Source organism: Eublepharis macularius, chromosome 9 (genome assembly GCF_028583425.1).
Source record: "Eublepharis macularius isolate TG4126 chromosome 9, MPM_Emac_v1.0, whole genome shotgun sequence".
NCBI lineage: Eukaryota > Metazoa > Chordata > Lepidosauria > Squamata > Eublepharidae > Eublepharis > Eublepharis macularius.
The window spans coordinates 85,169,304-85,181,852 of NC_072798.1; the positions used below are offsets into that span (position 1 = coordinate 85,169,304).

Sequence of the window (12,549 nt, forward strand, 5' to 3'; positions counted from 1 at the left end):
CCAGTTACCTGAACCTGGCTTCCTCCAGGATCGAACTCAGGTCGCGAGCAGAGCTTGGGCTGCAGTACTGCCGCTTACCACTCTGTGCCACGGGGCATGCAGTTAACATACATAAAAAGAATAAGAATCAAGATGAGTAGGTGTGTTAGTCTGTAGCAGTAGAAAAGAGCAAGAGTCCAGGAGCACCTATAAAACTAACAAAATTTGTGGTAGGGTATGAGCTTTCGTGAGTCACAGCTCACTTCTTCAGATAAAAAGAATATGGATGGGGTTGTTTATTCTGTTAAAAAAACCCTTGTCATATGTATGAAGCTTAAGCTTTCCATTAAAATAGACTTTCTCTGAGTCCTTACAGTTTTTAGGTATACTAACAAAAGCTGAAATCTGTTTGAATATTTCTATATATAGTAAGAGTACCTTCCTTATTGATACATGTAACATTATTGATGCATGTAACATGAAAATTTCAGTATTTCGTCACAGGATAGCCTCTTCTAGAAGCCAAACGGTAAATGATACTGTCTTCAAAGGGGCAGTGTGTTTGTAATATGTTTTTTGGCTGTGTGTAATGCATGTTTTATTTTTATTTATCAGGTATCGCACAGAAATGGCTGTATGGATTTGGGCATTGAGCATTCTGAGCTACTCCTGTGTTACCTGTGCATTAAGGCATAAGACATTTGATTCGTTCACGAGTAGGACGGAGCTGAGCCATCTAGCAGTGAATCACGAGACAGGAACTGTTTATTTAGGAGCTGTGAATTTTCTGCATCAACTGACAAAAGACTTGAAACCATATCCCACAATAGGTGATGTATCAACCGGACCGCATAAAGATAACAAAATGTGCACCCCTCCCATTGATGAAAGCCAGTGCACTGAAGCAAAGATGACTGACAATTACAACAAGATTCTTTTGCTAGACACGCAGGAGAAAAAAATCGTAGTTTGTGGGAGTCTGTTTAAAGGCATTTGTTCCATTAGGGAGCTCGAGAACATTTCAAACAGAACGTACTATGAGAATGGCAGTGGAGAAAAATCGTTTGTTGCAAGCAACGATGAGAACGTATCCACCGTAGGGCTCATCACTTCTTTGGAAAAAGGTAGAATGATGTTTGTGGGAAAAGGGAATGGGCTAAGTGACAATGGGATCATAATCAGTACCCGCCAGCTTTTTATTGGGGAGGGGAGAGAGATTTTTGAGTTATATGCAGATCCTGCCGTTATTAAATCAGCGTACCCTTCCTCAAGCACACAAGAGTTTTTATACATCTTCGAAGACAACCGATACGTGTACTTTATTTTCAATGAGCATTTGAAACAGCCTCTTAAAAACCGGACAATCATTGCACGGCTTTGCAAAGAAGACGAATACTATCATTCCTACTTCGAAATGGACTTGGAATGTAAAGATGAGGGTGGCCCTTATAACCAATGCAATGCGGTTTATGCGGCCGTGCCTGGGCAGATTATTTTGGAGAATATCACACTCTCAAGGCAAGATGATGTCGCCCCATCAGAGAAAATACTGGTCGCCCTCTTCCGGAGGATCAACAAAGAGAGAAATTCCGTGGAATCTGCTTTGTGCATGTTTCCCTTGGGACGGATCAATCAGATAATGGAAGAAAAAAGGGAGAAATGCTACTTCAAGGCACATGGACAGGATGTTTTTTACAAGCCGTTTGTAGCGGATAGTGTCTCTTGTATTAACAAAAATCAACAGGTAAAGTGAAATTTTTGCTTTACGAACAGGTTGAACAGGCATTTAATGCTTTATAAATGTAATTTCAATCTATGAAACAAAAGGATGAGACATAAATAGTTAAAATTTTTCAGCCCAGGGTGTGGCTGCTTTTCTGGTTCCAGAACAACTACTTTGTAGAATTCATAGTTCTTCTTCTATCTGTCAATATGGTATCATTATGCTCCTATGTTAAGAACAAGATTTCAGTATACAAAACATGCCATTTTCATCTTTTTAGTGTTTACTTTCAGAAGTAAAACATCAGTTTGTCCATTTGGCTGTTTAAAATGAAAAATATCTAGCCAAAGTGAAGCACGTTTAAGTCACATTGTAGTTGATGGGATATAAAAATTTTAGCTTATTTTGACTGTGTGTCCATTCATATCAGAAGGGAAGGGCAGCATTCATTTTTGCGTGATGGCTGCTACTGAGAAAGACTTGATTTCAACATGAAGGGTGGAGTTGTGTAGTATAAAACTGGCTATCCCATTGCACAGTCTGAGGGGAGAGCTGACTTTCTTAACCTCATTGTGCTTTTTTGAGCAGAATACATAGAAAAGTGGCTGTATAACTTGTTCCGCTTGGAACAGGCACTTTTAAGTACAGGCACTTTAAAAAAATCTGTTGATTTTGTTATTAGGATACATTTTTATCCCAGTGCATATGTTGTATTTGGAAAAAAAATACCCAATGAGTTCTCCCCCCTCAGAGAACACTATTGTAGGAAGCATTTTCCGGCTAGATACATCTTTATCTGTTATCTTGGAGAACTTCACATGCCTCACAACAAAGCAGGCAGAAATCCTGAGGTACAAAAATGCTCCAGATACAAATGATGTTGTTGTTCCCACATTTATTTTCCACCTCCTTTGAAAGTGTGTGTTCAGTATATGAGTTTTTAAATACTGTGAAACACATTGTTATACTACCACAAAAGGGGAGGGCACCATTTTTTATCCCTATGTACGTGGAAATTTGGCTTTGAATATACCTCTGAATAACAATACATGTAAGCTTTTTTGACAGATTTGCCAAAGACTGTTATTAGCAGGTTTTTAACGCTTTTGGGAAGAAAACCCAAAATAGGAAACAAACCTGTTCCTAGATCCTGTCTCTGTTGGTTAGAGCAAAGGTTCATCTGCCAGAGTAATGTGTCATAATAGTAATAATAGTAATAGTAATAATAACAACAACAACAACAACATTCGATTTATAAACTGCTCTTCAGGACAACTTAGTGCCCACTCAGAGCGGCCTACAAAGTATGCCATTATTATCCCCACAACAAAAGACCCTGTGAGGTGGGTGGGGCTGAGAGAGCTCCAGAGAACTGTGACTAGCCCAAGGTCACCCAGCTGGCTTCAAGTGGAGGAGTGGGGAATCAAACCCAGTTCTCCAGATTAGAGCCCCACATAGAAGAATGTAATTTATTTTATTTATTTATTTGGATTTCTATTCCGCCCTCCTCGCAAGTGGGCTCAGGCACATTACATCATTCAAAACATAATACAGCAATAAATATACAAGTTATCCATAAAAACAATATAAAAACATTATAAGATCATAATGACAATAGTAATAAATAAATACCAGGATAGCAACAACCATTGCTATAATTTTCAGGTGCTATTAAGTTGTTAAAAAGCAGGGTGCTGGTGGAACATCTGATGGGGAGGGTTAAAAGTTGTACCAGACCCAATATTGGCCTCTCTGGCTCAGTATTGTCTACTCTGACAGCAGGTATCTAGGGTCTCATACAGTATAATGTCATTCTGAAAACTTGCTACCTGTGACATTTTAACTGGAAGTACCTGGAACTGAACTGGCAACCTTCTATATGCAAAGCATGTCCGCTACCACTGATGGTCCCTTCCAACTTTTTACATGCAACTTCCACTGCTAGATAACATGCATCTCAAATAAAGTCTAATTTATGTGTGATTTTTTTTTTAAAAAGTGCTTAATATCCCCATGGTTTGTTCTGCTGAGCTCTGCATACTGGTGCCAGTTGTCCTTTCCCCCCCCATAGCCTCTCAATTAGAGTAAATAGGAGCACGATATGATTTTAGCAGCTAATCATATGTTGTTATGCTCTTGCTGCTTAAAGATTACTTGAGGCAAATCATTTCAGAATTAAAAATATCCCTCGCGCTTTCAAAACAACAGTGAGATCCAAAACTCTGTAGGACTCCAGAGCAAATGCAAAGCTCCCACATGTACAAGAGCTTAGCATTTAGTGTTGGAAAGCTTTATGCCTGAGATGTGGAAGGAAGAGGGGAGCACACATGCAAAGCTTCTGTTAATACTGAAGTGCCTGGCTTACGTGGGACCATCTGTGTGTGTGTTCTGGAGAGACTCTGCTTCAGATGTTCAACTTTTTTCCCTCCCTTTGGTATTCAATTTGGTTATTTATTTTGATCCATCAAAATGATGGAATAGTCTGTGTCATAGAAAATTGGATCCCAAATATTTGAAAAGCAACTTAGGAAAGAAATGGAATTTAAGATTTTTATTAAATCTGTAGCCAGTATTGTACCGGCTACAGAGTAGGGGTGTGCACGGGGGGGAAATTCAATTTTCCTGCTTCGGGTTTACCTGAAGTGGGAAAATGATTTGTAATACTCCAAAAGCCGAAGCGTCAAGCCGCTTCAGCTTCGGGTATTTAAATTGCTTTGGTATGCTCCATAAATATGAAGTACACTATTCTTAATCAGTCAATCAATCAAACTAAGTTTAATATGGTCAAAGACCAGACAAGTAACAGCATACAGTCGAATTAAAACATACCGTCAAGGTAAACCATATTGTTAACAGATCTATCAATCTAAAAAACATTGAATTTCTAGGATCCAAATTCTTAAATATTTAAAACTTTGACACTATTTTTAACAGAGCTGAGCAAATATTTGTGGGGTTTTTTTCCAGTTTTGGGCTTCAAATATATTTTCAGTGGGGTAGAAATTTCAGCAAACAGTGCTCTAATTATTTCAAACTGGCATTACCTTTTCTGCTCTCCTAAGCACTGACTTTTCAGAAATGACCTAAACTTCCATCCTGCGCTAGATGAGTGCTTCGCTGAAACAAGCACCTTTTTAGATATCGAAGAGATGCTTGCATCAGTGATAGTACAGTAGCAGCCACTATATAAGGCCTATATATAAGAAACAGTGAAGTTGCCCCTCAGAAGGTCTTCACTACTCTGCTTCCAGCCTTAGTGAGATTGGCCAGGCTGGATGTATTGACCTATGTGATCCAAGATGGCAGCATCTATATCATGCGCTTCCAATAGATCAGCTTGAATGAGACAGTGCCCTTGTCAGATATGATCTAATTACTTGAAAAGGGTGGCAAAATTGTTGAAAGTTGAAGAGGTGGGGATGATTTCAGTCAAGCCACAGGATTCGAGTTGTCCAAATCTCTGTTTTTGTTTCACTAATTTCATTTCTTAGGAACTTCTTAGCAAAACTTTTCCGTGTGGTTCTGAACATTTACCATACCCTCTGGGAAGCAAAGAGGGAATTACAACTGATCCCCTGTTGAAAAAGGAAGGTGTTGAGTTAACTGCAGTGACCTTTGCAGTAGAGAATAATCACACCATAGCATTCGTAGGAACTTCAGATGGCAGAATACTTAAGGTAACCTGTTAATGTTTAAAAGTGAGACTATTTTTAGACTACAGAAAGTTACAGTTTTAAAGCATCAGCATCCTGGCTCGGAACACTCTTCCCCACAGCACTCTAATCAAAGCACCAGCCCTCCCGATAGTCTTAAGAATAGTTAATTCCAAGATGGATGTTAATACTAAACTATAGTTAAAGCAAACCGTTTTGAAATGGGGGAGTTTGCAAGGGAACATGTAACCTCATGACATGTTTCTGATCACTTAACCATATTTTGGAGATTGGGATTATTAAAGTGGTGTCAAGCTAAAAATTAAAAAGAACTGTGGTAGAATGTCTCTAGGCTGATATCAGAAGTTCTGCAGTCCAAGTTCTTAATAAGTACCTGAAGCATATGGTAAAGATCAGAAACTTCCAAAACTAAGCTTAGAATGCAGATGAGTTTGGTAATGCCTTTGGTAATGTCGTTTGGGGTGGGTCCTACTCCTATCCTTCCACTCCACTGAGCAAAGTTTAAAACCTCGCTCCAGTTTAAGGAGCCTTCCTGCAATTTAAGCAGCTGTTTTTCTGTGGTAGGAAGAACCACTTAAGTAGAAGAAAGGCTTCTTTGGGGATGGCTGGATCTACCCCATTTTTTTAATGAAAAAACGGCAGACTAGTTGCGTACCAGGCATGGAAAATCGAAACTGGTATCTAGTTTGGGCAACATTTTGAAAAAACAGTGACAAAGAACAGTGGCTTTTCTCATTCTACACAAATCACTTCTAGAAATGGCTGGTTTTTAAAACAAATGAATCACCTTCAAATTAATAATTCTTCATTCCTGTTCCATGTATAAGTAGTTAAAATATCTATTTTTTCAGATATTTCTGGACAGTTCTGCAAAGGAGTATGGTGGTGGTGTGCTTGAAAAAAACCAAGCTATTAAGAAGGATCTTGTCCTTGATGCTTCCCAAGAACACTTGTATGTGATGACTGCAAACAAGGTACGCTTTATTTACTTTATTTATATTCCCCTTTCTCCCCAGTGGGGCCCAAAGCGGCTTACATCGTTCTCCTTTTCTCCATTTTATCTTGTAAGGTAGGTTAGGCTGAGAGTGTCACTGGCCCAATGTCACCCAACGAGCTTCCACGGCAGAGTGGGGATTCAAACCTGGGTCTCCTGGATCCTACTCCAACACTCTAACCACTACCCCACACTGGCTCTTGAGTGAGAGATGAAATTGAAGTGTTTGAACTTGTGTTTTCTAAATCCAGTGTACTAACTGCTAGACTACAATGCAGGTGCCAATAGCTATGTCATTTGAGTTCAGATTGCTCATCTCTAAGCATCAGTTTGTACTTGAAGATGAGTGCTTTTTGCAACCAAGATTGTGATAGCAGGAGCACTGCGTGCAGCGGCAAGTCTTGTTGCTAGAAAAGAGGACTGGAAATAGAGATTGCAAAGAAGTGCCTCCTGGTTTCTCCCCCAACATTTCCATTTGAGTAAGCAAGCAGTGGGTCACTTGTAGCAAATGTCTTTTGAAGTTCACTCTCCTCTTAACCCATTCCCAGATACCATGCAGAGATCAGGAAATATCCCCCCCGAAGCATCTGTCATTTCTGTTTCATGAGAAGCATAAGCAGATGTGCGGTGGCTCTAAAAGTTAGTATTATTCCCATTAGTAAATAAAATAGCACACAGTAGCCATTATTCTTGCTTGCTTTTTTTTTGAAGCGATTCCTTCCTCCTGCCTCCCTGCCCAAATGCAGAATAGTATTTAAGAATCGTGAATAAGAACTTGCTTGTGTGTTACTATATGCTCCCTCTGACTTGGTTCTGATTGCCAAGATAATGAAATGAGTGCTTTGTCTTGACAGAGAGCCATCCTTTTGATATTTAATTAGTCATGAATGTATTCCCAGTGAAGGGGGAGAATATTGCAGGGATTTAATGGTGACAATGGTTATGAAAATATTAACATCTGTGTTTTTAGGAGATTAGCCTTCATGGGGTGTAAACAGATATATCTGTATTCGAGCATGTATGGGCAAGAACGAGACTTGGACATACTGTTTTGGATGTTTTCATACATTGATAGAATGGTATAATTAAAATAGTCCTCCTGGGAAAAAATATGTAATCATAGCACAGTAGTAGCCCTTAAGCCAGTCCTACCGGTAACAGATTCAGAGTAACAATACAAACCAGCCAGTTCAAAATATTATACCTGTGAGAAATCCCATCCTACAAAGTCTGTCTTTTGAAAGTGGGGGCAGGGAATGTGGCTTCCTGGATTTCACAATAGAACTTGCTACTGGACTTTCGGAGTATGCATAATCTTCACCCATATAGAAAAGTCTCAGCTCTTCCAATCAACTTCCATACATGACTCCCCCAAATCCTGTGTCAGACAGAGGACGTTTGAGTTGTAGATTAGGGTATGGCAAAGTGGTTAAAAAAATACAGTGTTATGTTATACCAGTTATACAACACAAGTGCTCTGCACTGCTTCTGACTTGCATCTATGGGATTAAGGGGTCACAGGAGCAGTGCTAACCTATAGTAGTTCCACGTGAAGAGGAATGATTTCTTGTGTTTCTGACAAGGAGCAAGAGTCCGGAGAACATAGCTCAGTGACAGAGTGCATGATTTATATGCACAGACCCCTGATTCAGTTCCTGATATCAGTTAAAGGAGCTTAAGTTAATCAGCTGGGAAATACCGTTGCTTGAGGCTCTGGAGAGCTGCTGTCAGTTTATTCTGTACAATCTACTGTAAGTGGATCAATGGCCGTAGAAAAGAGCAAGAGTCCAGTAGCACCTCTAAGACGAACAAAATTTGTGATAGGGTATGAGCTTTTGTGAATCACAGCCCACTTCTTCTGAAGCTCTTACCTTACCATAAATTTTGTTCATCTTAGAGGTGCTACTGGACTCTTGCTCTTTTCTGCTGCTACAGACAGTCTAACACGGCTGCCCATCTGGATCAATGGTATGATTGTATGAGATGGTTTCAGATGTTATCGTATGTAAGGTTTGTGGCTCAATGGTAGCAGGAATGCTTAGCGTACAAAACACCCCAGGTTCAGTCCCTGGCATTTCTGGGTGAAGGTTCTTAGATAGCAGATAATGAGTAACACCTCTCGCTCTCTGGTACTCTAGAGAGTTTTTGCATGGTGGGCTAAACAATATTGAGAATGTCAGCCAATGATATAACCCAGTCTGGTGTGCATGTGAATTGGCTTGGAGTGCAAACAATTTGCATGGCCCAAACAAGGTTGTTAATGATAGGATGTTTTAGAAGTCATTAATTCATAAGGCTCCATAAGTCGGAAGCAACTTGTCAGCACATAACACATGCACAAACATACCCAAGGGAAGTCGTAGAGTTGGAAGAAAGTTGACGGCATATAACACATGCACAAACATATCCAAGGAAAGTCATAGAATATATCAAATGGATAGTTTATAAATGACAAAAATGGTATTCTTTGCTTTCTTACTGAAATCACTACTATTTTGGTTAATGGTTTTATTTTTTTTCCTTCCTAGGTGTTTCGATTGCCTGTTCAGGAATGTGATATTTATACTACCTGTGATCAGTGTATTAATACTCAGGATCCTTATTGTGGTTGGTGTGTAACAGAGGGAAAGTAAGTATTGCATCCTGCATCTTAGAGGGGTATATATTATATTATGCAAGTTAATTCTTTTCATGATATTGTTGCTGAATAATTTCTTCGAAGCTTTTATTCCAGAACTGGAATAATTCTTCATCACCAATTACCACAGTATAAACATATAATGAGCAGCAGGGAAGAAACTAATTTGCATATTTTATCTGTATAGTTTGTATATAATTTGCATGAAAATGGTGGTTGCCAAGCCGCAGCTGGTGAACATCTAGCATTTATCTGGTGATAGTCTTATTCTAGTATTGTTAACCCTAAAAGTTCCTTAATGTAGCTCTGCCAGTTGGAAAAGGGGTTTAGAAAGGGGGTGGGAAAACTATTATTTCTTTTTTCTTCATTTGGGTTTCTAAGGTTATGTAGGCATAGTGGTTTGTTCATTGTTGAGCAGTACACTGGAGGTTTATTAGCAGTGAGATCCTAAGCAGAGTTACTCCAGTCTAAGCCCATTGATTTCAGTGGGCGTAGATTGGAGTAACTCTGCTTAGAATTTCGCTGACTAGGCTGTAGAAAATAGTCATCTTCTGTAGGCACCAAACACAGTTCCCATGAATATGGTTTGACAAGACCCTTTTCACTGGCATCATCTTCCATTTAGTTTAGTAGACGATGACTTCTGGTGGTGGTAGAACCTTAGTAGTCAAAATCATGAAGTAAAAAATTCCTGGAAGTAGAAAGTACAGGAATGTTAAAAAAAATAGAACAATGCTTTTGTTTGCTTTTCCAGTCCACACAACATAGGCCCACACTGCCAAGCGTATCTTGGAATCTAAGCGAACTAGAAATTAACTGTTAAAGAAGAGTTTAAGTCATTGTCTTTACTAAAACACTTCCTGCTGTTTAAATCCATGCACCTTTTAAAGCAGGCTTGCATACCAAAATAAAATCTGTTCAAGTGTCTTTTTTTCAACAAGCCACAAAAATTATAATACCTTTCAGGATAATAGTTTTCTAACAGAACATCCCTCAATGATCATGAAAATATAATTCCCAGAGCTTTTTCAGAAAGACATGACAGTTTAAGCTGGTTGGAATTTTTTTACATTGGATCTTAAAGGAATATGTTTGAAATACATTTTATTTCAAAATTAAAAATGTGAAGAACCGTTTAAAAATTGCAATAATATAAAGCCAGTTAGTGTTTTTTTCTTTGTGTTTGAAGCAATTCGCCTGTAATTTTGAATTGGCAGTTTGGAATTACGAAAATACCTAATCTGCGCTTTTCTTTCTCATTGGACCACTGGTTATAATAGCTTTATGTTGAGCTGTGCAAGATTTTCTGTAGTTCTCAAAATAGTTCATCCTTGTGTCAGAGGTAAAGAGACTGCAGGCTGAACTTGCAAACCTATGGAAGATACAACCGAAAAATAAACCGCACTGAGATTTTAAGAACGAATACACACACATTTATTCATTCACTACATAAGAATTAAAGGTCCAGCCTCCGTTGAGTTTTCGGGGAAACAACCTCGCCACTTTGCTATCTTGATACCTAAATTTCCCTGCAGAAATAAGCTTTAAATTCTGCTGAACCAAACCTTTTGAATGTCTGCAGGCTTATTTTTTAATAAGTAACGGGGAGTAAAGCGTAAGTCAGACAACTCGCTTCTGACTTTCAGGTTAATTAACCCCATGGCAGAAGCATATGGGGTTTTCTGATATGAAATGTATTCTGTTTTTGTAAAAGGGCTTATTTAATTATAGGAAGCAGGTGGGTTTCAGGGATCTTGCTTCCTCTCAGACATCTGAACTGCTGCAGTAAAATTATCTAGAAGTTTGACATGAAGCCAAACATGGAATTACGCCCCCCTAGGTAGACCAGCCTTATATATATATGGCTAATGCGCGGCTCCAAACTACAAAATTTAAATGGGGGCCTTTCTTATATTCCCATGGTAATACCGATCACCAGGGTTTTAAACAATTTATTTGCATTACTTACTATCTGCCTGTTTGAGTGAGACTCAAGGTAGATCACAAAGTGTGAATTACATTTTCCAGAAGATGAATAGCGGGGTTTGTTGTTTGGACTGGGGAGAGGGGAAGGAGAAGGAGAAGAGTTGGTTTTATACCCTGCCCTTCGCTACCTAAAGGAGTCTCAGAGCGACTTCCAATCACCTTCCCTTCCTCTCCCCACAACAGACACCCTGTGAGGTGAGTGGGGCTGAGAGAGCTGTGGCTGACCCAAGGTCACCCAGCTGGCTTCAAGTGGAAGAATGGGGAATCAAACCTGGTTCTCCAGATTAGAGTCCTGCTGCTCTTAACAGCTACACCAAACTGGGAGAAAATGACACGTAGAGGAGGAGCCAACATGATTGTCAGAACATGAGAATGGTGCCTACATGCTTATGTTTCGTCCCTGAGATCAGAAATGTTTAAAAGAGCAGCCTTCCTGATGACATGGACACAGACTACTTGTGCAAAGTTGTAATCCTCATAGGTGATGGTACCACACTTAAGATTCTGCAGCAGCATGGAAGCAAGCAGTGGGTGGACCCAGAGCATATCATCCCATCACCACTTCTCATCTTTGGTGAAGTGGTTAAGAGTTCAGACTCTAATCTAGAGAACCGGGTTTGATTCCCCACTCCTCCACTTGAAGCCAGCTGGGTGACCTTGGGTCAGTCACAGCTTCTAGGAGCTCTCTCAGCACCTCCCACCTCACAGGGTTTTGATGTGGGGATAATAATGACAAAGTTTGTAAACCACTATGAGTGGGCGTTAAGTTGTCCTGAAGGGTGGTATATGAATTGAATGTTATTATTATTATTTTCTACCTGGGTATGCTGCCTGACAGGACTACAGGAATTTCTTTCCATGGTCAGCATGATGAAGCCTCTCTATACTGCTTATCCACTTATCCCTTTGACTGTAACTTGGTGTCTGTGGTGCCTCAGCATTGCCGAGTTGATTCGGGAATCCCGAAGTAAAGCTTTCCAAAGCAATTTGTATAAATTGCCTACAGGATAACTGTTAGCAATACAGCATGGAAACAATCAGTACAAAGGGGTAAATAGTAAACCACCATGGGGTCTGATGAGTGTAACTTTCTTTGAATTCTATGCAATCTGGGTGATCTGTGAGGATCACTTCCTAGCACTGCCCCCCCCCCACACACACACAGTACCTCTGGTCACGAATTATTCACGTCTGAAACTTAAAATGATTAAAAGTCAGTTTGTCAATTCAGTGAAATTAATGTACCTGCAGTGGCAATCCAATAAACATTTGGATGCTTGCATGGTTCCTGTCAAAATGTGGTCATTTTGTGTTTTTTTAAATATAGTGCTTATTGTCCCAAACGGTAATTCAGAAATTAAACTGTAACATAAAATAGTTTGGCTTCTATAGCCCTTTGCTAATTTCTGATTGACCTACAGTTATAAATTTAGTGTATATATTTCAGTATATTATATTTCATATCAAATCACTTAGGTATTGTTTCATAGAGTGTTTCATCTCTGTTTGAAATTATGCATGTTTTCAAATGTCTGCAATCCATAGCCTATTGTAA

The 12,549-nt window shown here is 39.4% G+C and overlaps 1 protein-coding gene across 4 annotated transcripts in view; it reads left to right on the top strand.

The window, feature by feature from the left end:
• Positions 1 to 12,549, top strand: part of PLXNB2 (plexin B2) — a 400,939-nt gene that overhangs the window by 269,443 nt on the left and 118,947 nt on the right. For all 4 annotated transcript variants that reach the window (XM_054989404.1, XM_054989405.1, XM_054989403.1 and 1 more), the window contains 4 exons: positions 595 to 1,723; positions 5,194 to 5,379; positions 6,228 to 6,350; positions 8,899 to 8,999. In XM_054989404.1, the coding sequence (XP_054845379.1) occupies positions 608 to 1,723; positions 5,194 to 5,379; positions 6,228 to 6,350; positions 8,899 to 8,999 (1,526 nt within the window). In that variant the 5' untranslated portion in view covers positions 595 to 607. The remainder of the gene's footprint in view (positions 1 to 594; positions 1,724 to 5,193; positions 5,380 to 6,227; positions 6,351 to 8,898; positions 9,000 to 12,549) is intronic.